General features: G+C 53.0%; 8 protein-coding genes across 8 annotated transcripts; 5 read left to right on the top strand and 3 right to left on the bottom strand.

Moving 5' to 3' along the window:
* Positions 1-367: 367 nt before the first annotated feature.
* SODALDRAFT_158854 (hypothetical protein) lies at positions 368-2885 on the top strand. The gene is made up of 3 exons (XM_028606919.1): positions 368-625; positions 1511-2088; positions 2165-2885. Exons 1-3 carry the CDS (start codon positions 472-474, stop codon positions 2660-2662), a joined length of 1230 nt encoding a protein of 409 aa, XP_028467211.1. The 5' UTR covers positions 368-471; the 3' UTR covers positions 2663-2885.
* An 878-nt stretch (positions 2886-3763) lies between these two features.
* Positions 3764-6769, bottom strand: SODALDRAFT_294848 (actin-like ATPase domain-containing protein). Its single transcript, XM_028608765.1, has 4 exons — positions 6298-6769; positions 5921-6241; positions 4124-5856; positions 3764-4015 (listed from the first exon to the last, which is right to left on the bottom strand). Exons 1-4 carry the CDS (start codon positions 6482-6484, stop codon positions 3980-3982), a joined length of 2277 nt encoding a protein of 758 aa, XP_028467210.1. The 5' UTR covers positions 6485-6769; the 3' UTR covers positions 3764-3979.
* Positions 6770-7067: 298 nt separating this feature from the next.
* SODALDRAFT_332844 (DASH complex, subunit Dad4) lies at positions 7068-8008 on the top strand. Its single transcript, XM_028611815.1, has 5 exons — positions 7068-7172; positions 7245-7301; positions 7368-7412; positions 7493-7577; positions 7643-8008. The coding sequence occupies exons 1-5, from the start codon at positions 7170-7172 to the stop codon at positions 7669-7671; spliced, it is 219 nt and encodes a 72-aa protein (XP_028467209.1). The 5' UTR covers positions 7068-7169; the 3' UTR covers positions 7672-8008.
* Positions 8009-8040: 32 nt separating this feature from the next.
* On the top strand, positions 8041-9250 carry SODALDRAFT_332843 (YL1 nuclear). Its single transcript, XM_028611814.1, has one exon. It carries the CDS (start codon positions 8148-8150, stop codon positions 8769-8771), a length of 624 nt encoding a protein of 207 aa, XP_028467208.1. The 5' UTR covers positions 8041-8147; the 3' UTR covers positions 8772-9250.
* A 757-nt stretch (positions 9251-10007) lies between these two features.
* Positions 10008-11394, top strand: SODALDRAFT_350547 (Got1 family protein). Its single transcript, XM_028613489.1, has 5 exons — positions 10008-10216; positions 10356-10382; positions 10479-10527; positions 10594-10609; positions 10726-11394. Exons 1-5 carry the CDS (start codon positions 10186-10188, stop codon positions 11020-11022), a joined length of 420 nt encoding a protein of 139 aa, XP_028467207.1. The 5' UTR covers positions 10008-10185; the 3' UTR covers positions 11023-11394.
* Positions 11395-11702: 308 nt separating this feature from the next.
* Positions 11703-12562, bottom strand: SODALDRAFT_323787 (profilin; the record flags this gene model as incomplete). Its single annotated transcript, XM_028609835.1, has 5 exons — positions 11703-11837; positions 11935-12081; positions 12184-12268; positions 12418-12433; positions 12550-12562. 5 exons carry the CDS (start codon positions 12560-12562, stop codon positions 11703-11705), a joined length of 396 nt encoding a protein of 131 aa, XP_028467206.1.
* A 2323-nt stretch (positions 12563-14885) lies between these two features.
* Positions 14886-17000, top strand: SODALDRAFT_276420 (hypothetical protein; the record flags this gene model as incomplete). Its single annotated transcript, XM_028608017.1, has 2 exons — positions 14886-15616; positions 15695-17000. The coding sequence occupies 2 exons, from the start codon at positions 14886-14888 to the stop codon at positions 16998-17000; spliced, it is 2037 nt and encodes a 678-aa protein (XP_028467205.1).
* A 996-nt stretch (positions 17001-17996) lies between these two features.
* On the bottom strand, positions 17997-19073 carry SODALDRAFT_276509 (synaptobrevin; the record flags this gene model as incomplete). Its single annotated transcript, XM_028608025.1, has 6 exons — positions 17997-18037; positions 18121-18383; positions 18485-18541; positions 18673-18801; positions 18874-18956; positions 19053-19073. 6 exons carry the CDS (start codon positions 19071-19073, stop codon positions 17997-17999), a joined length of 594 nt encoding a protein of 197 aa, XP_028467204.1.
* Positions 19074-19692: the final 619 nt, after the last annotated feature.

Below are 19692 nucleotides of genomic sequence, written 5' to 3'. Positions count from 1 at the left end.
ATTAAACTCACTCACGGTGTAGCCTATGGCGTTCGTAAATCACCTTAGTTGGCTTGTTAACTGTACACGGTGTGGGGGACTGTGACCGCTGAGTCCAATACTGGTCCCACTCTAATCCCATCCGTAACTTGATTGGCTTCGGATTTAAACGAGACCAGCAACAATCAGAAAAAATGGCTTCGTAAGCACGGCATCATATCTCCCTCGTAGGTAAGGTTTCGGAGTTTCGGAATCCCCCACCCAGTACCACCCATTCATTACGTACTCGTGCAGCCGTATCCATCTGCTGAGTCGGCCTTGTTCCAAGCTTTATAAGGTAAGCAGCGGCGCTGTATTTCTCTGTCATCTTACCTTAGCACCAACGAGTAGTAATCATCGACTTTTCCACTCGACGACCGCAAATCCCCGCCCTCGTTTTCTCATCACCTCAGCTGGATTTTGCTGACTCAGAGTCGAGGAACCTCGGAAAGGATGTTAAAGAGGAAGATGCAACAACAAGAGGAACAGCAACAGCCGCCAGCGAGCGCGTCTCCCGGCGACTCCGGCACCGTCGCTGTAGCTGGCGCTGGCGCTGGCAACAATCTTACGGCGAATCATCAACAACATCACCAGGAACAGAATTCGGGTGAGTAACTAGTTGCTTTATTTCCATCGTGGTTATTCGTCTTTATTCGTCTCTCCCATCCCATCAGCTTCTTCGCTTCTTCTCTATGCTATCTATCCCGTCCGTCCCTCACTTAAAGGTTGTCCATGTTCATGCCCCGGTTCTCGCTCTCGCGCGACACACGCGTTCAAGCAAACCTCCATATGCCTTCCTTCATACCTTTCTCTTTTCTTCCACCTTCTTCTTCCCTTACTGTTCTCCTACAAGCTCCTCTTCTATCGCCTGTTGTTTTCCTTCTATCTCAGCACACTCACACGTTCCTGGCACCCGGTTATGACCTGGTATGAGAGAGTCGCGTTCTCCCCGCGTGTAGTGGTGAGGCCCTGTTTCCCAGTCCGACTTCTCTGCATACTCTCTTTCCTCCCTATATAATGTCCTTGCGCGATTACTGTCATTTCCCTGGGACTCTCTCCGCTCCCTGACCTATGCGACTCTCAATTCATACTCTCACATGCCGTCATTCCTCATCCGCCCCATCCCTTGACTGCGCTTTTCAGAGTATCTCCCGCTCCCTTGGCTCTTCAAGATGGAAGTGCCGTTATCTTTGCCGGAGTCTCTGTGAGAAGTCGAAACTGTTGCCTCCACCCCTCGGGACCGAAACACACGCCCTGTAACAAACCTTTTAACCTCCGAAGCCATAGTTGCGCGGTGGTTGAGGCTTGGTCTGGTCCACTTCCCCCGATTTCTCACGGCACGCCGATTCATCCCATCCACCGCATCCCCTAAAAACCCTACCCATCGATCCCCCCTTCGGCGATTGCTGCTTACGCCGTCTCCTTCCCTGACCGAGGCCACTCGATGACCAATATTTCTTCGCGCACCGCTGACGCATCTCTACCTTCCCAGACGCCCATTTTAGAGACCATCTCGGCGTGTTTAACGCCCGCGCCCCGCCCAACTCCGAGCCAGGCTCTGTTACTTCACCCCGTGGTGCTCATCCCGAGCCTCCGCAGCCTGTCTCTCCGTCCCCTGCTCATAGCTATGCCAACGGCGTGTCACCTCCAGCCCCCGACGCGCTTGGTACGATATCGAGCCCTCTTGACCCCGAGGCGCATATTCACCCCGATCTCCGAGCTCGATCTAGTGTTGGGCCGCCTGCCCAGAATATGATGCCAGCAGGGATTCAACCTCCTGCGGCCTCGCCGGGCGCTGCTAACATCGGTTCTTCTGCGGCGGCCCAGTCCCAGCCTCAGCCTCAGTCTCAACCCCAACCCCAACTTCAGGCGCAGGCAGGCCAGCCCCAGCAGCCCCAGCAGCCACAGCATCCTCAGCATCCTCAGCCGCCTCAGCAGCTTCAGCAACCGCACCCTGACCCGACCGCTGATCCCATGGCCATCGACGAACCGGCGCCCTCTGCTGACGGGCGCAAGGCTAAGCGCGAGCTCTCTCAATCCAAGCGCGCTGCGCAGAACAGAGCTGCTCAGGTTTGTCTCAATCTTTAGCTCCGTTTCACTCGTCCACCTTTGCGCTTCTCCTCGGCTGACACGATTTACTCTGTAGAGAGCCTTCCGGCAGCGCAAAGAAGGGTACATTAAAAAGCTTGAGCAACAGGTCCGCGAATTCATGGAGATGGAGCAGAGCTTCAAGCTGCTGCAATCCGAGAACTATGCGCTCCGCGAATATGTCATTCACCTACAGTCTCGTCTCTTGGATGCCCAGGGCGAGTACCCGCAGCCGCCGCCTAACGTTAACCTCAGCCAACCACCCCATCCTCCCCCTAACGCCCAGGGACCTCCTCCCGGGGAGAATGGTGCTCAGGCACCGCAGCCTGCCAATCCCGGCGACTCTGCGGCCAGTAATGCGGCCGCAGGCACCCCACTCGAGGCTGTCGCACAGGCAGTAGCCGGTCTGGCTGCGCACGAACAAATGGCAGAACGCCAGCAGTTCCCCAACAAGGAACAACGTTTCGAGCCAGTCAAACAGGAAACGCGGGACGAGGAGGAGATTGCCCGCCAGCTGCGGCAAGATGGGATGGCGGCCCCTCCCGCTTCGATGTAAGGTTTATTCTGGGAGGGGAAGAGCAATGCGCAGTAACGGATTTTTGGCCACTTGGTCATTGTCCATGGGTGAATCGGCGTTTAGGCTTTCAGATGGTCCCCATCTCATTTTCGATGGACGGGTGGGAATCGCGCCCAGGGGCTCGGGCTTATTGTGTGCAAGTGCGGTTTGTTGTCTTATTTTTCATCTTTTCGCCCGATTCTTCCTGTATTGGTCCCCCTTTTCTGTGCCAGGGTTTCTGCTTAAGACTGAAGGACACCATCGTTGTCATGCTACGGTCAGCAAAGGGGACCTGCTGTGCCGTGCGATGCTCGCCGACTCGTGTGTCGCTGCTATGCGGCGCAGACAGCAGGTTGTTATAGCACTGCCTAGCTGAAAAATGGCGATTTTTGTTTTCTTGTTTTTCAATTTTTTTTTTCGTTGGGTAGGAGGAGAATCTTGTTTTCTTACAGGGAGCCTTGATCCTTTGTCTGTTTCATTCTGCCCCTACGGACAAATGTTATCTGTGTAATGGTTCTTGGCGGTAGCCAACTACACTGCCTTGTATGGATGGGCTGCTGCAGGTGCGTCTCGCAGGAAGTTTGGGTCCAACGACACTTGAAATTCAAAATCTTGGGAAGCGAGACAGTGGGGGATATGGCCCATTCTTCGATTAATACTGAGACTATGCCCTCGCGATGGTTTTCGAGTCTTTCTTTAAGCACCACCATGATAATCGCCTTGAACGACATGTGAGAAGGTAAGAAGGGCGGAGAGCATCTCTGAGCAAACTTGAGCGTCATATTCCAGGTAAGACGACTCGGTGCAGGCAAAGTATGCGGAATGCAGGTCTTCTCCTACCACGTCTCATGCTCCCACGCTTCTTTTCCTGCTTTCTTTCTTTCCTTCCTATGATTAGGAGTGTGAGGCCCCCATGGCTGAGGGGGCCTTGGTAGCTCGCTCTCGTGTAGCCAGAAAAGGCAACGGCGCGGAAGACACAAAGGCCGACGATACGAATATTATTTGAGTATTACCTAGGTAGGCAGTCCCATTCATACTCAGATAATCGTGGAGCCCAAACCTGGGAGCTGAAAACATACAAGTATGGAGGACTTGAAAGATCTGGTTTAAGTGACTATTTCCTCAATCTATATTCCGTAATTTACACTCGCAGGAGTCTGTCTCCCAGCACTCCCCTCGATGCAACAGAATGCCAAGCCTCCTCTGTGAGAGCTGTCGAAAATCAGCATAATTACCGCTGGCTCCTTTCCCTTCACCAAACTCCTTTTTTTTTGCCTACCCTTTACTTTCTCATGATCAGCCGAAGCCGAAGAATACTCATACAGTCGAGACAGGGTTTCCCAGGTCGTGCTCCTATTTCCAATCAGTTGGCGAATTTGTGACTAGATCAAGTTGCACAAGAGAGCGAGAGAAACGGGTCGAGTGGGACATGGGGTGGGGGTGGGGGGGGGGAGGACTCACCTTGAGATACTCGGAACCTTTCTCAAGGTATTCAGCCCTCGTGATCGTCGCCGCCTTCCAAGCACTGGAGCCGCTCCAGGCAGCGGCGCCCCTCCAGGCATCGAGCTGGGCGTTCTGCGCGCGGCGGACCTTGAGCGGCGTATCCGCAGGGAGCAAGGGTGTGAGGCCATCGCGGAGACGCTGCTCAAAGTTCTTGAACAGCGTGTTGCCGCCCGTGAGGAAAATGTCCCGGAGGAAGGCGTCGCGGTCGGCGCCCGCGATGGCGCCGCTGAGGCGTTGGTTGACGATGTCCCCCGCCATTTCCACGAGCCCGGCCTGGTCGACGCCCGCGATGGACGGCTGGAAGAGCACCTCGGGAACGCGGATGCGCTCTACGTTGAGGTGGAGCTGGTTGAGTTCTGCCGCCGAGGCCGGGTCGAATGGTCGCGGGCCTCGGGTGAAGGCGTGCAGCATGGACTTGGACCAATCCAATTGCGCCTCGTAGGTATCTTCGTACGTGAAGCCGGGGTCGTACAGCAGCAGGTCCTGCTCGCAGGTTTTGAGGCTGGCCATCAGGTCCTCCTCTTCATGCTCGTCGTCGCTGTTGTCTCCTATGGCGATGGTGCGGTAGACACCCCAGTCATCGTCGTCGGCTCCGAACGTATCGTCGTCCCCGCCGCGCCGGCGCTTCTTGGTCGGATTATCCGATGCGAGGTTCGCTATGGTCTTCATGCGGCTCTGTGATGCGAGCGACTTGCGGTTGCCGAGGTCTTGTTTGAGGCGATCCCGCTCCTTCATCTTCTGTAGGGCCTCGGCGCGTGCCCGCCGTTTGTCCTCCAGCCAGCCTTCGAGATCTTTCTCGCGCCTCTCCTCGTCCAATCGCTTTGCTTCCTCAATGCGCGCCTTCTCGGCTTCCTTTCCGGCTTTGGCTCTCGCGCGTGCGTCGTGATTGGACTTGAGCAGGCGTTGTTGGCGCTTTGCTTTGAGTCCGGCCTCGTCTAGTTGGTCATCCGGTACGTCTAGGAGGTCAAAAACGGGCTGCTGCTGGTCTTCCTCGGGGTCACCACCCACGTCCTTCGTCTGCGCCTTCCGAACCGCCTTGTCGAGAGCATTGATGGTCTTCTCCAAAGCGGCCTCGTCTTTCATTTCGCCGGCGTCCAGCATTCGCCGTACATCCTTCTTGTTTGTCGCATTCTGAATGCGTGTCTGCAGATTCTTGTAATACTCAAGCTCCTCCTCCTTCTTCATGAGCTTCTCCAGCCGCAACTTGGCAGCCTGCTCCTGAAGCCGCCTACCGCTCTCCTTCTTTCGCTCGGCAATGCGTGCCAGCTCTTCCTCGCTTTTCTGTACGACAACTTCCTCCGTATAAGGGTACTGGACGACGATATCTCGGTCCTCCAGGCCAGTCCAGTCGAGATAACCTCGTAGCTCGTTGTCGTAGTCGGCGGACAAGTAGCAGTAGTCGCGGAGCATATGTTCTGCTTGTGACGAATTAAGCTTGTTGACGAATGCCGGATACTTCAGTTTGAGTAGCTTCAGTAGATATTCAGCCGAGTGCCAGCCGCCCCAGTTCAGCCGAGTGGCCTGGGCGAGAAGGGGTCTTTGGTTGTAGACGGGAATGACGTGGGTGGAGGTGTGAGAAGAAGAGACCACGAGACCGGTGTTGCCCTTGTTGTGTCTGTAGGAGAACAAAGCATCGATACCGTACGCTACCGAGGGGACGCCGTAGCACTCGAATAATGTCTCCGACATGGCTGTAAAAGACAAGTCAGTCGCATGCTCAATTGGAACTGCCATGCAGACCATGCAGTCGCTTACTCTTGCGCACGTATGTGAAATTCGCCACAGCTTCTGTCATAACAATGGGCCAGTCCACCGACCCGTCGATGTCGTTGAATCCGAGCTTGATGAAGATGTAGTCCAGCACATGTTCCATGGCATCCCAATTGGTTATGACGCCGCTTCCTTGTTCGAAGGCGTTCCGAATATGGCTCCGAGAGTTGGCATCGACATAGCAATCATTCCCGGCAAATGAATACGTCTTCCCGGCTTTACGATCGCGGAACTTGGACATGATGGGAGGGATGCTAAAGCGAGGGTTGTCCTCAAACGACCAGCCTGCACGAACATTGAAGGATCCTACAAGTGGTCAGAGTGCGATCCTATCCTACCACAAAGCCAATCTCCTAACTTACCATTGTCAATGACGATGACTGGGTTTTCGTTAGCTCGGGCCAATGCCTTTTCACGTCCGTCACGCTGGATTGCAATGGTCTTTTCGAACTTGGATTCCTTGGCAGGGAAGATCTTTGGAGGCGGATACGACTTTGGCGGCGGCATCTTCGAGGCGATTACAGCCTCTTCTATGGCAGATGGCGCCATCTCTTGAGGTTCCTTTATTTATTCGTGTGTTGATGTCGTATGCTGTTTGCGCAGGTGTCCGGAAGCAAGAAGGCGGCAGACCGTTATCGTGGTGGGAAAGGATGAGAAGACGGCATGCTGTGGGCATTTAGAGGGGGTAATAACGGCCCAAGAAGAGTGATGGAAGCCGAAAGGAAGAAAAGTTAGAATTGGCGAGTTACTGAGAAGAGTGGGATTTGGTTGGAAGCGGTTACTCTTCCATCATTAAGCACCGGGTATTTGCGACAATGGGTATTGGAGATCGCGATAACGCGACATGTGGAAGACGAGGCTGAAAAGGCCGATCCACCTCTGCGGGCTCTGAAGCTAAGGTACCTACTGTAAGGTAAGCAGGAGCGTAAAGTACCGGGAGGTACCTTACAGTGATGTGACAACCCGACCGTAGTATCGTGGCGGTGGTGTCCAATTGGCAATTACCGAAGGTAAGGTACCTTATTTATGGAGGTACCTGATATCCTGCACTGTGTACTCCGCACGGGATACTATCCCATACTCTGTATAGCAAGTTCATTATTGCGACAGAGCTCCCCGCAACTAACTTGGTAAGGTATTGGACAGCCAGCAACACCATTTACACGTCAAGCGGGTGCATATGTTCTCAGCTTTAATCTAACACGACACTTCCATTCCGGCGAGATTTGCTAAAATGGTATGCGCAATTTTTTGGGATAGTGGTACACTTGTCCTGGCCATGTAACTCGCTGATGTGGATGAATTTCAGGAGAGCCCTCACGAGCACCAGCAGAACCTGCTCCTGTCGCGGATCATCACGAACGTGGTAAGCAGATAATCCACAAAATTATGCCAATCTACTCTTATTATCAGGTGAGCTAATGGGTAATAGGAGAAGTTGAACGAGTCTATCGTGGTCATGAATAAGCAACTTCAGGTGAAGTCGAACTCTAGTCTCCTGGCTCTAACTGTGTACATCTTCGCCCAGAACGAGCACTCACAGGTGTATGCTCCTAGGAGATCAACATTCAGAATATGAACGTCGAGCTTGTAGCTCAGATGTTCAAGAACTACAGATCAAACGTGCTCTTCCATCTAGAGGGTACGGCTCGATTCTTTGGTCGTGCACCTCATCAGGAATGGTAGTTTTGCTAACTCGCACTGTAGCCACGGACAACCTCAAGCCCCCATCATGACGCGTTTCCCGCAATCATTCTCAGCCAGCATTATTTGCCATAGGAAGGGTGAGGTTGAACTGTTGAAATGTGTGAGGGTTGGCAGACGACCAGGATAGTTGTAACAAATAAACCGCCAGAGACATGCTCTATATTTGTTTCGAAGGTACTGCTACATGTGTTTTTCTTCTTCTTCTAAGAATTGCCTAGATCGCTCAGCGGGTGGTTCTCCAATACGGAGTCCTCCGAAGTCCGTTGTCCCTTCCCCGGTGCATGTCATGTTCCGGAGTGGCTGTAACGCATAGGGCAGGTGGTTAAATCCGGCAGAATATTCAAGCTCGACTTCCGGGTATCCCTCACATCAATTCACATCCATTTATCGATGCTCCATTGCCATCTTGCAGATGTCACATCACGAACAACTTCTGTTCCTTTGCCGTGTCACAAGTAACTTCTGTTTCTTTTCGAATTGAAGCACGGGTATCACCGTCGTAAAGATGGCTGCACCAACCGAAGCGCAGCTCGCACACCAGAAGCTCCTCGACGAGCTCGACCTTCATTCCGTCCACAAAACCTTCCGCGCGTCCTCCTGGCGCCCAAACCACCGCCGCAACAAGAACATCAAGACAATCTTGATGGATGCTTCCCGCAAAGAGGCGTCCTCTTCTGTCGCCACTCCGCAGGACGTCTCAGGATCCGTCACCCCGATGCCCACCCTTGCGGCGCCTGATAGCAAAGACGACGGGCTCTCGACCAGTGGCTCCTCCACCCCAGCCAATGGCGCTGATGCGCTCCCTAACAACCAAAACCCCAACCTCTCCCAGGCATCCCGGAGCCTCTCGAAACTCGTCCTCGAAAAGACCCTGCGGCAGGGTGCTGCCGCCTCTGCAACTGGTGCGTCTACGGCACCCAGCGTAACGTACACGAACATCGAATCCGCTCCGTCGCTGGCGCACACCAGGCACTACTGCGACGCGACGGGCCTTCCTGCGCCATACCTGGACCCCAAGACTAGGCTGCGCTACCACGATAGGGAGGTGTTCAGCTTCATCAGAAGCTTGCCGCAGGGTGTCGCGGAACAATACCTAGAGGCTCGGGGCGCACATGTTGTTCTCAAATGAGCTTGGGGGCGAACAATTCAAGTTTTGTCTCGGGATGTCTTGGGATGATAGTGGCAGCACCGATTTTTCCACAATGAAATCGCTCTAGGGTGGGGGTAATCATACGGATAGCATGGCGTTGGCGGAGTCGGGAAACGGCACAGGAAGGTTGAAGAACATTTTTGGGGTGGCAGAACGCCTTAGTATATTCAGTTTTTAATATGCGTAGCATAGGATATATATGTACGACCATCTAAGTCAAGCCTCGCCTATGCACCCTTCGCTTCTCAGCCAAGGGATGTTAGATGACGCTCCGGCTTAATTGTGATCGAGGTAAGAATAATTGCTTTGTGCCTGTAATCTGACAGATCACCGAGAACGTATAGAAAGACGTACTCAGTTGCTGTAGCGTAGAGCTACAGCCGCCGCGGCATATACAGTCACTACATAAAAGTGCCGTGATATTCTGAAGATTACCCAAGGTCGCTAAACCAATGGAACGAATTTACTGGCCGTTGACGCTGGAGCACGACTCTCTGTAGCCAAAGAGCCATATTTGCTCAGATATTTGCGTCTCGCAAAGTGCGGAAAAGGAATATGCCACCTTGAAGCTCGCAAGTCTCTTCATTCGTCCCCTCCTTGACATTGTGGATGCTTGCTCAGTCAACTTAGCATAGGAGGTCATAAAACAGATACAGACAATGATGTGCAGTGTTGAAAAAACAGCCGTTAATCTTTTCAGTCAGCGGTAGGAATGTGCTTTCGCAGCTGCGTCTTTGTGTCCATGGTCGCGACTCGACCCGGAGGTGCAGGGGTCATCACATGAAGCGCTGTATTCACAGACTTGTCCTTCCTCAGTTTCGAGATCGTCGTTGCAGTGTGGATGATAGTAGCAATAGAACACGCCAATAGAAGCAACCAGGGAGGGGTGGTCAGTTGCGTCGTCGTTTTTCCCTTTTGTGTTTTTTTCTCCCCAGATCGAGGGAGGAAAGACGGAAAGAGAAAGTGAAGAAAAATGGTCAAGTGAGCTTGAAAGGAAAACGACCTGCTTGGCATTCAGTTTTCCGGGGAAGATAAACCCGATAATTCGCTTATCGCATAGGCCTTCCCGTCCACCTGCATACCTATCTGTCTAAGAAAGATATGTACTTTGGACAAATTCTGAGATCCTTGTACCCCGATAAGGCTGCCCGACACGACAGATCGCGTGTTGGTAATAATTGCTCGTAGCTTCGAGAATTATAACAATAATTCGAAGGCGAAATTTGGCAATTTCCTTATGAATACGTTTCCTCTGATTATCTATCCCATAGCACCGCAAGCTCCTGTTCACCAGTGAATCAACCCCCATATATTTCCCAGTGTGAAGGACGCCGTCATCCAGTTACATCTCTCCAGTCCCGAGTCGAATTCCGTCGACCACAGCACAGCGAAGATGTCGGCCATGTGGTTATCAGATTCCCAGAGTACGTCACCCTGGCGCATTTGCACTCATGGCATTGGGAATGATACGATCAATGGACGACGCAAACGGCTTCAGATTTTAGACGGCCTACTCAATGCTTGCCAACAGTTCCATTATGGCTGACTTGGCGATGTCTCTAGAAATCGGGGTGGCCTTTTGCTCTGGCGGTAGGTTCTCCCGCGCATTCTGCCAGGGATGAGTGACAGTGGCTCAAGACCCCGTGAACTCCCACTGATAGCGAGCCCCTCGGTTCACTGTATTAGGAGGTCTCTTCCTCATAGGCGGAGTGATGTTGTTTTTTGACCGCGCCATGTGAGTCTCTCCCCGTCTGTTATAATCTGTTTGTTGCGACTCAAACTGATTATTGTTTCGCTGCAGGCTCGCAATGGGAAATGTAACGAACACCTGCTCCTCCCTACCGCATTCCCTTTCTACCTTATCCCAAACCGCAAACGATACTGCGAACGAGAATGCGCCTATGCTGACCCTTGAATGCGACCTCCCTTACAGATACTCTTCCTCATCGGACTAACTATCATCATCGGACCGCAAAAGACCCTCCTATTTTTCGCGAGAAAACAAAAAGCCAAAGGCACTGCCGCCTTTTTCGGTGGCCTACTGCTCATCTTGCTGCGGTGGCCTCTCATAGGCTTCTGCGTTGAGCTGTACGGCATAGTGGTGCTCTTTGGGGATTTCCTAGGAACCATAGCATCCTTCGCACGGGGCTTCCCTGTCATAGGGCCGTACGTCGGTCTCCTCATGGACCGCTTAGGACTGGGTCGACGGAACGCCGAGCTCCCAGTATGAGAGCGTCCGGTTCGCGGTAGGGGTGCCCGCTCCACAAGAAAACAATAAGGAACATGCCATAGGCCTGGCAGTGTATAATTTCGGCTGTGTAATGGAGTTGCGGACAGCTGGCACAGACCGAGATGTCTGTCTTATTTGCTACCGGCGTTGGCAGGCGAGACACGGTGCATTTCGTGGAGACGCCAAAATGTGTTGCTGGACCGGCTGAAAGGACGTTGTATGATACCTTGGGCTGGATTATAACTGTACCGACTGAAGTCTAACGGAATCGGCGAGGGCCAAGGTTATGGGGGATAGACAACTGTTAGAAAAAGTTTGATGCTTGTCAACCCTCTTTTGTGAGGTGGAGCCATCAGTCATATATTTGTCTTGACGCACTTGGGGACTCGGAATGAAGATTTCATATCGGCCTCACTCTCCCACTGGGTAGTTACCGCCCGGGCAGAAGATCTACCGCTGTAGGCGCTAACTTTGTCCCTTCCCCTTTCTAATTTGTCGTTGATCGTTGACACATCGCACGTCGGCAGGGATGTCTGTCTCTTGAGGACCCCGCATCTTCGACGCCCCCGTGGATTGTTGGATAACCTCTTTCTGCCTTGCTGTCCTCCGGCCACTTCCTCCCGTCCCGATCTTCGGAGCCGTTCGGTCTTCAATCCAGAATTAACACCAGCTCCTCCATATTAGTACTTAAGGCCAATGAGGTAGTCGGCCAGCTTCTGTACAGCCTGGGTGGCGTTTCCGGCAACACCCTCCTCATTGTGATGGCCGACAAGAATGGCCTGGTTAGTCTTGGCAACGGCAACGCCCTCTCGACCCTACATCAGGCAGCACCAATACGTCAGCCATATGATAGCGACAATAATAAAGAGCAAACACAGCTCGACTCGCAGCGATGTGTCAAGGTTGCTTTACCTTGCGCGCATAAATAGCGCCGTCCTCAGCTCTTGCCATAACGTATCGCTCGCCAGCGATGTACAGCCCGTCTGCGAAAGCCCTGTCCTTGGCGCCGGCCTTATCGGTAACGACGTCGGCAATGGCCTTCATCTCGGGAGCGGAAAGCTGCGCGGTGGGAGTAGAATGATCAGCATCTTGGACCGTGATATTGGCGAATGGGGCGGTGCGGGTTTGAGCATGGAGAAGAGTGACGACTATACGACGTACGCTGAAGCCAGCCGAGGCTGCCCAAGTGCTGTCGCCAGCGATGCTGATGATGGCGGCTTTGTCAATATGGCCGGTGCCAACGAGGCTGGTGGAGCAAACATGTGTCAGAAACGGGTCTCTTCCGTGTCTCATGAGTCGTCTTGGTTGTTTTTATTCCCCCGCACACCCCCTGATCGACAGAAGAGCCAGTTCAAGCTAAAGTAGTTGGATAGAGAAGACATAGAGTGTAAATACCTAGTATCGACGTAAGCTGTAGTTGGGGAAAATGTCAGCCATGGCTACCTTCAAGACGTCCTCGGTGGGGGGGGAAGTCATTCGACCTCCTTGGAGGTGGGGTTGCATGGCGGTGTTTCTGGGTCAACGCACCTTGCCAGGACATGGTTGAAGATGTGGAAGAAGGTAGGTAGAATTAAAGACAAAAAGCAGAAATTTCCAACGGGAGGAGAAGAAAGGCTATGTACTTGAGCGAGATCTGAGTGAGAGATGTTGAGGTCGGGAGGAAGGAGAAATGTTCCGAGTTTGCCTTTCTTCGGCTGTGCGGTTGAGGTCAAGTTTCTTTTGGCACTTCGGAGAAAGTGAGGTGCCTGATGGCGGGGTATTTAGTACGTTGTATGTACCCTCCTGAGCACCTCCACTAGTAGCGTCATTTCCACAGGTTGCTACTCAAAGCTTTATAACCATAATCAAGTTCAACGGGGAGGCCGGGGAGTGACCGGTTCGTAACCAATAAACGTACACAAGTCACATGATGCAGATGAAAACGAAATTCAATGTACGAATCAATTCAACATATGGGCCTTGCAATTGATACTCCTACTCTGCTAATAAATAAGTAGGAAATTTTCTGGTACCTTATTAGGACGACCGGTTTCGACGAGTTTGTTTACGATAATAATCACCTTGATCCCACAGTGTGATACTGCTCCAATTCCTTGAACCTCCGTCAAGGCCGTGGATGTCATTTACACATGTTGCCCGGACAGTACTCCGTAGCTTCGGGGATTCCGAATTGCGCGGCCTGTCGGTGTCAAGGTGAAAACTGATAGTCGATTGCCCGGAGCTCAGACACCAAGCCAAGGCATCAACACAGGAGCTGGAGATCAAGACACGAGTGACAACCACCCGATCCGGTCCGATGTCCAGAGTAGATCTGCGAGCCGGATGCGGAGACCTCATCTAAACGTGGGCTGGCCGTGCGGTGGCTGTCGATTTGGATCAGACGGCCCTGTGCGGCGATGCACAGATGCCGCGTGCAGTGTCATACTCAAAGGTTCCTCAAGTTCTTCAGGCTCCTCCCTAGCGGGAGCCAAACCGCAGACCGCACTGTCACCAGGAGAATATACGCAGTATTTAGGTATTACTTCGCCCGTGACGGAGGATGTACAGACGCCCAATAATACCTTACGCGTAATGAGTACGACTACCGTCTTGAGGCAGCATGGACATGGTTTGAACATGGTACAGCCATGAGACGATTCGAGTCTCGCCATATTTGATCTTCTCCATCTGCTCCGGTTCAAGCATGCCGAAACAACCACGTTCCTTTGACTGCCATCACTGAAATTTTCTTGTAGCGCTCAGTATCTATCATATTAATAATCTAAACTGCGCTCACCGTCTGCCTGTCTGCTACTTCTTTTGTATGTTTCCTCCACTTGAAGACCGGAAGTCTTGTACAAATCGCTGGACAACGTACAGTTACAGTGTACTCCGTGATTACCTTATTAAGGTACCTAAGGTACCTGATGTACGTACGGATTCTCGATGCATAGGTAACCAGTACACTTAGTGTAATTTGAAACATTACTAACTAGGTACTTCGCTGGCTAAAAACGGCTTCATGCACGAGGAGACGGGACTTACCTTACCTAAGGTACTTCGTAGTACGGCAGTACGAAATCCATGGGTATGGGCAAATAAAAATGTGACCTCCTGTCATTTTATTTCTTGGTTTTGACTGTCCCTCAACCAAGTAAATAATTACGGAGTACAAGTAATTACCGTACGGATACGGACAGAGCATCCGTATCGGTACCCCTTCAAGCGCTTTTCTGGGGGTTTAGCCTCTGATCTCTGTCGTCGCACGTCAAAAAGCGAATGAGTCCAGAGTTCTAGCCTCAAATCATCTCAAACGACCGATAACCCCTGGACTCAGCGAGCCATTACAGGCATGACCCTGTAGAGAAGCATTCACAGGACCACAACCTGTATCTGAAAGTACGGATAGGATGCATAGGTGCCATGGTGTGTCCCATGAATCCCAATGATCCCGAAATGAACGAAGGGAACAGACAAATGAGACCATTCCGCTGAAGAATTCTCTCTCTGTTGCCTTGTCCACCGCCCGGCGCAACTTCTGGGACCTAATGTACGTTGTACGTTGTACGTTTTCTCGCGATACGATACCTACCGTGGTTGGTTCCGTTCTCTATTCAGAACGTCCTCCGAACGGGAGTCGATGAACGGTATCCATCCCTATCTGCATTCGTACATACATAGTAGGACGAGGTAATAACCGCCCTCTCCTCTTTCCACACTCTTTCCTCTTCTCTCCACTCCTCCCCCCTCTCTTCCCCCTCGTTCGTTCCCTTCTCCAGTCGCGAGTACCTAGTGCTTGTCGATCTCGGCCGTACAACGTGTAAATCCAAAACAACCCCTCCCAGCAGGGATCGCTCTCACACCCTACGATTCTCTAGCGGAGAATGTTCGAGTTCGTCCATCGTTCCAGACCGTTCAAGGACAGGCCTGCGCACGGCCAAGGGTCCCTGGTTCTGAGCGATGAGCCCCTGATGCCCAGTTGTCCACCGGCGAAGCGGGATATGACATCCGGTCAAAACGAGGGGACGGCCTCGCCCTCAGCGCCCCTACTTCTCTCGCCCGTAGTCTCTCATCCGTGGGCATTGGACATGCCAGAACGACCGGGCACAAGTTCTGGTCCTGGTCCCAACGGGTCGTCATCATCATCAGCAGCAGCAGCAGCAGCAGCAGCCGCCGACACGAACAGCTTCGAAAAACGACGGTCCAAGGACGACTTATACATTCATACGCGGGCTGCGACACGGGAGTTCAAGTCATATCATATTCCTATACGAGGCAAACTGCCATCACCTCGGGACAGCGCCTGGGACGGCTCACCTACGTGGCAATCGATCTCTGTCAGGACGGGGACGCCCGAGTCTCTGCATACTCGGAACGAAATTATTACCATCGGCATGGCATTAGGCAGCCCTACACATCCGCCGCCGGGTGCTTATAACAACTGGCAACTTCCGTCCATGGGGATGACAGCAACGCCGGTACCTCTGGAATCTGTCCCGGAACCGATAGCACCTGTATCGCAAAGACAAAAGTCCACCAGATGGAAACTTTTTGGGAGGTCCAAAAGCAGGAGTCAGAAGCCTGCCCCGAGGGCTGCTCCGGCGCCGGTGCCGGCGTCTGTGCCCGTGGCTATGCCTATGCCCACGTCTGGCCCAACAGCGCCAAAGTCTGTCTTGACTCCCACTTATGCAAGTGGCTTGGACAGAAGCGTGCCAGGTCGCAGGCAGCCAAAACATAAACCCTTAATAGTCCGCTCTCAAACCGAACCTTTTCCATATGCCCTTGAGGAATTTGATCAACCCCACGAGACACCAAGTAGGGAACCATCAAAACACGCATTGCGCGTAAACGGAGAAACGGGACAACGAGCCTCACAAGGCATTACTTCTGATACAACGGGGAGTCGGAGTCCCTTGTTGGATGTTGAGATACCGAATATCACCATGGAGCGCTATAGCGTCATGTTTGGCAACCTGCTACAGACCCAATCGTCCTCTTCGGCTCTCCTCACTCGGCGTCAGGCCACAGTGGAAAAGCTGAGGTCTACGACCAACAGCCAGGTGGCCTTGCGGGACGAAGATGTGAAGGAGGATGAAGGTCAACGGCCGCCAACAACAGCAACCTCCCACGCGCCACCTTTTACATTATTCCCACCACCGCCGCCTTCTGGCACATCAACGTCACCCGCATCTCCGCCTCATACTCTGCCGACAGGGCTTCCAGCACACCCCAGACAGACCGTAATGTACGCTAAGAAGCCGACAGTAGTGACAACAGCACAAGCAGTAGCATCACCAGCAGCGGCAGCCAACGGAAGGCTCGAACCTGGTTCCAGTCCCCTGCCACGCGAGAGGTCAGAGTCGGCCACAGGAGACCATGTTCGTCAAGAGCCCGGCCAAATTGCACCACAAGACTCTCCAGAACAGCGAACCAAACAGGCAAGAATGACGGCGCAGTTGGCTACCAAAGAAACCAGCTCCACAGCCCGCAACAAGGAACGCCTGAGGCTCGTGGTTCGGGAACCGGCCTGGAAAGTAGCCACCACGCTGGATGCCACGACTTCTCCTCGAGGCCGGTCAGTTTCGTCGCCCGCCCGCACGGTCCCCGAACACGCCAAGAAATCCTCGCAGGAGCGCTTCGGCGACGAGATGGCCCTGAACGCCGCCGTGGAAATCTCCATTGCTCGTCAGATCAGCATTTCACAACAGCAGCGCCACATGCTCCGGAAGGGTCTCGCAAGCAGGCCGAGAAAACAGGCCAACGAACCCAGCGGCATGAACGGTCTACCGGAAAGGCTTGGGGACAGACTCGGGCCGGGGACGCCTACGGTGAAGAAGACCAAGGCCCCGGTTTTGACCAACCTGGCCGAGAACGGGAGGCTGGCGGCTACCAAGATGGCCATGCCGACCGTCGTCACGCCTCCGGAGCCCCAGATTGGGTCGCCCCTGGCAGAGCATCGGAAGAGCGAATGGATAGTCGTGGAAAACGGCCTCACGTAAATGACATGCGGAGAGTTTTCAACGCCCACTCGCTTGAGACTGGTGCAGGTTCCCTACTTACTGTACGGACATTTTCTTTTTGTATTTACTTCGCACTCACCTCAATGCCCATGCATCTCTCCCACATCCGAAGAGATGTTGCTTTTTGTTGTTTACTTTCTGCTCCTTCACTCTGGACCTCGCTGGTGAGGTAACGTTTTCAGCCTGGAAAATGAGGGCGGACTATAGGCGGGACTTTTGGGCGCCTGTGACTCTGACAAGAACACTGATTTTCTTTGTGGCACGACGACACATGTCGATAGAATTACCTGTAGTCGGTTTTATTGGCGCAACCATGAGGGTCGTCAACTAGATAGATACCATTACCATTTAAGGGCTGGAAGGAAGTTAGAGGGAGGCACGTCCTGGCAATGATACCGAATTGCCTCGATGATATGACTTCTTTAGATCCTTCATCATATATTATCTGTTTGCAAGATGCGCAGTTTGGAGAGCGTCGTTCCGGTGCTCTTCTTGTTGAGAAGACGAGAGGAACGCACGGGTTGGCCCTATGTCCGGTCCTGCTTCGTGAGTTCGTCGATTGATTACTAGCTTCCCTTGAGCACGCCGACGGATCGCGCAGTCACGAAGCAGAATCAGAGGTAGGGCCAACCGTCTCCTCACCATACACTGCACAACCCTCCTTGTATCGAAGGCAGGGAAAGACTCGCTGTGTTATCATGGCCATGCAGAAAGCCCCAACTCGTCCGAGGCCATAGTATTCCCTCAAACGAATGCCACTTTCCGATTACAGGTTATATTGAACGAGAGTGAACGGAAGAGGAACGTGGAAATGAGTGGTCCTCCAAAAAGAAATCCCGCCCCACCAAAAGACGACAGGAAAGATATGCCAACGCCAGAATCAGAAACTTCAAATCGTGTATCTAAAATGCCTCTGGGGTTTCCTCGGACAGAGCGGCGTATTCCTTCCCGAGTATTTCTTCTCCTTTCTTCCCCTTACATGAGCAGACAACAGGAGTTCTGCTTCTTTGCTTGTTCTGGAGGCGCTTGAGGTTAGAGTACGGATCGGCATACAAAGAAAAAAAAAAGGGGAAGGGGGGGGAGCCGGGGATACACGTACGATAGAACATCTTGCTTTGAGAGCTCAAGCCGTCGCTCTTGGCCACAAGATCATCGATCTTCTCGCCGCGCTGCAGCACGCTCTCGATGGTCTTGTGCAGGACAATCTTGGTCTCGTCGAGCTCCTTCTGAATCTTGAGAATACTGTCGGCCTGCTGCGGGTCCTGGTACTTGGTGATGTAGTCCTTGAGCTCGGGGAATGCAAGGGTCGGTTCGCCAGTCGCCCAGGTGGAGCGGGGATGTTTGGAAAGGAACTCGTCAACCCTGTGTGCCGAGAAGACAACGAAGGAAAAGAGGGGTCAGCGTGAAATTGCACTTTGAACGGCGGGGAAGAGCGTGGGAGGTGGCGGCAAGTGCAGACATACACCTTGGAAAGCAGCTGATGGGCTACTAGGCTGGGATATTGATGGTCGGAGATGATTCTTCGGAGCGCACGGAGCCTTGTCAGCATTTCACGGTACCGTCATAGGGGTTCGGGACTCGCAGAATGACGGGTCAGCCAGGGCCACAAGCTGGGGTGGGTGTGGCCGAGGCAGCGACGGTAAAGACTCACATTCCACAAACACCCTCGCTCCTCGCCATCGCATGGAAGGTATAATCTTGTTCTTCGACATCCTGTCTCTGGCCCGGCCTCGTTCGCTCGGCGACCGTCTTGGAGAAGAGGGTCATGAACTCTGCATAGCTGGTTGGCGGCGGAGGGGAAAGCGTTAACGGCAACAAGTCTATGCGATAGACGGTCCGGTGCCGGACCTACTTGGCTTTTGTGAAGCGCGAATAGGCAGACAGCTCCTTTTCGCTAACCAGTTCGACGACCGGCTTTGTATCGTTGCGGATGATCTGGAGGGACGGACAGCGGGTCAGTTGTCGGAAAGTTCTGGACGCTTCTTCACTGGGAAGCCAGTTGGAGCTCAGTCAGGGGGCGGGGCTCCTTACGCCGATGTAATGAAGCTTCATGGTCTTAGAGTAAAAAAGAGTTCTAAGGTAGTTAGCAAAATAAGTCCAGACGTGCCCTGCCAATGGACCGTCTGATTAACTGCCTAGGCAGCTCTGCACTCCGTGGCTTTGATGGAGTGGCGGTCTGAAAGGGCTGGAAGGAGGGGGGAGCGCGATCCTTACGGGTGACAGGAAACGTTATTCCAAGAAGGGGCCTGAGTGTCAATCGTCGGCTGGATGTATTGAGTCGTCTAATCTGTCGGGGAAGTATCCGCGAGCTTTGTAGATAAAAAGAAAGAAGAGGGTGGTAGTTATTAGAGGCAGGCTGGATGCGGTAGAGACGCTGAATGGTCATAGGGGAAAGGGACAGAGGGGTTCCGAGAGGGTAACGGTTGACGTTCTACAAGTACCCCTGTACTCGTACATACTCCGTCCGTACCCAGCATCACATGCACGCTGCCCTTACTCCACGAGGCTTCAGCCACTTCGTACTTCGTAGTCCCGACGGAAGACACCAAAATTCCGAATCTCCTCGAACTTACCTAAACCTACCTTACCTAACTAGGTCCCGGTTTCCTCCTTGTTTTACCTTGACAACCTGGAGATTGCCACGACCTTATGTACCTTGCCCGATCATGGA

This window comes from Sodiomyces alkalinus (genome assembly GCF_003711515.1).
Source record: "Sodiomyces alkalinus F11 unplaced genomic scaffold SODALscaffold_4, whole genome shotgun sequence".
In the NCBI taxonomy this organism is placed as follows: Eukaryota; Fungi; Ascomycota; class Sordariomycetes; order Glomerellales; family Plectosphaerellaceae; genus Sodiomyces; species Sodiomyces alkalinus.
This window is presented reverse-complemented; position numbering and strand designations above follow the sequence as displayed.

Coding starts and splice junctions, on each gene's coding strand:
- SODALDRAFT_332843 (XM_028611814.1), top strand. CDS start 8,148: ATGGCTGCACCAACCGAAGCGCAGCTCGCACACCAGAAGCTCCTCGAC.
- SODALDRAFT_294848 (XM_028608765.1), bottom strand. CDS start 6,484: ATGGCGCCATCTGCCATAGAAGAGGCTGTAATCGCCTCGAAGATGCCG. Junction 6,242..6,297: donor AGTCATCGTCATTGACAATG/GTAAGTTAGGAG, acceptor GACCACTTGTAG/GATCCTTCAATGTTCGTGCA. Junction 5,857..5,920: donor TTTCACATACGTGCGCAAGA/GTAAGCGACTGC, acceptor TGTCTTTTACAG/CCATGTCGGAGACATTATTC.
- SODALDRAFT_158854 (XM_028606919.1), top strand. CDS start 472: ATGTTAAAGAGGAAGATGCAACAACAAGAGGAACAGCAACAGCCGCCA. Junction 626..1,510: donor TCACCAGGAACAGAATTCGG/GTGAGTAACTAG, acceptor CTACCTTCCCAG/ACGCCCATTTTAGAGACCAT. Junction 2,089..2,164: donor CGCAGAACAGAGCTGCTCAG/GTTTGTCTCAAT, acceptor TTTACTCTGTAG/AGAGCCTTCCGGCAGCGCAA.
- SODALDRAFT_350547 (XM_028613489.1), top strand. CDS start 10,186: ATGTCGGCCATGTGGTTATCAGATTCCCAGA. Junction 10,217..10,355: donor GTGGTTATCAGATTCCCAGA/GTACGTCACCCT, acceptor CGATGTCTCTAG/AAATCGGGGTGGCCTTTTGC. Junction 10,383..10,478: donor GGTGGCCTTTTGCTCTGGCG/GTAGGTTCTCCC, acceptor TCACTGTATTAG/GAGGTCTCTTCCTCATAGGC.
- SODALDRAFT_332844 (XM_028611815.1), top strand. Junction 7,302..7,367: donor CGCGGATCATCACGAACGTG/GTAAGCAGATAA, acceptor AATGGGTAATAG/GAGAAGTTGAACGAGTCTAT. Junction 7,578..7,642: donor CGTGCTCTTCCATCTAGAGG/GTACGGCTCGAT, acceptor CTCGCACTGTAG/CCACGGACAACCTCAAGCCC.